The sequence below is a fragment of the Vespa velutina genome, chromosome 18, assembly GCF_912470025.1.
Source record: "Vespa velutina chromosome 18, iVesVel2.1, whole genome shotgun sequence".
Classification (NCBI taxonomy): domain Eukaryota; kingdom Metazoa; phylum Arthropoda; class Insecta; order Hymenoptera; family Vespidae; genus Vespa; species Vespa velutina.
In genome coordinates this window covers 1584404-1585506 of record NC_062205.1, presented here as the reverse complement: position 1 = coordinate 1585506, position 1103 = coordinate 1584404, and the positions used below count along the sequence as shown (strand labels likewise).

The following is a 1103-nucleotide window of genomic DNA, read 5'->3' as shown; positions in this document are numbered from 1 at the left end:
TTTATCTCTCTTTTTCACTTATTAAAACAATTATCACTCAGTCGTGTCGATTAATCTTTTTTTTTTCTTTTTTTTTTTTTTTTCATTCGCTCTCTCTCTCTCTCTCTCTCTCTCTCACTCTTCTAATTATCTATCTACTTTGCGAAAAACTATCTATGTATATTATATATATATATATACATATATGTATGTATATATGTGTATATGTATACACATGGTATCTATGTATATATATATATATATATATATATACATATAACTATTTATTTTTTGTCTAACTGTATATCTTTTTTTACTCTTATTCCGTCTTAAATATTAATATCGTTACATCCATGTAATGTAATGTAATGTAATGTAATGTAATGTAATGTAATGTAATGTAATGTAATGTAATGTAATGTAATGTATCTTGTTGAAAATACGAAACGTTGACATAGCGTCATATAAAGATGGAAGATGTAGACATAAAGATAATGACGATTGATGAATGATGAATGATGAATGATGGATGATAACAATAACGATGACGATGACGAGGATGGACGACGAAGACAACGACGGTAATTACGACGTTGTCTATGTTATTTATTTTATAGTCGTAATCGACGATATCTCTTTTTCTTCCTTTCTTTCTCTTTTTTCTTTTTCTTCTTTTTTTCTTTTTTTTTCCTTTTTTTTTTTCTTTCCTTTTCTTCTTCTCTTAAACGTCGCAACGAATAATATCTCAAAGGAACAACGTTTAACACATACATGCTCGAAAAACATTTGTCTAAAAGTATTCGTGGCAGTATTTTCTTTCTTTTCTTTTTTTTTTTTTTTTCTTTTTTTTTTCACACGTTTCTACGTAATAAATCGTTTTTTCTTTCTTTCTTTCTTTTTTTGTTTGTTTGTTTGTTTGTTTGTCTTTGTTTTTCTTATTCAGAGAGAGAGGAAAAATAAAATAAAAAACAAAAAAAAAAAAAAATGATATTAAAAAAAAAAAAAAAAAAAAAAAAACCACGCACGCAAGGACACACGCACAATCAAACACACATACTATTAACGAACGAATTCAATTAGCAGCGATAACCGCGGCGGTCGCAGATGAGGAGGACGAGGAGGAT

At 27.7% G+C, this 1103-nt stretch overlaps 1 protein-coding gene across 3 annotated transcripts in view; it reads right to left on the bottom strand.

The window, feature by feature from the left end:
* Positions 1–581: 581 nt before the first annotated feature.
* Positions 582–1103, bottom strand: part of LOC124955293 — a 2956-nt gene continuing 2434 nt past the window's right edge. For all 3 annotated transcript variants that reach the window (XR_007102823.1, XM_047509510.1, XM_047509509.1), the window contains one exon: positions 582–1103. This exon is cut by the window's right edge. Coding sequence is in view for 2 of the 3 variants with exons in the window: in XM_047509510.1 (XP_047365466.1) it covers positions 1052–1103 (52 nt within the window). In the remaining variant the exon portion in view is untranslated.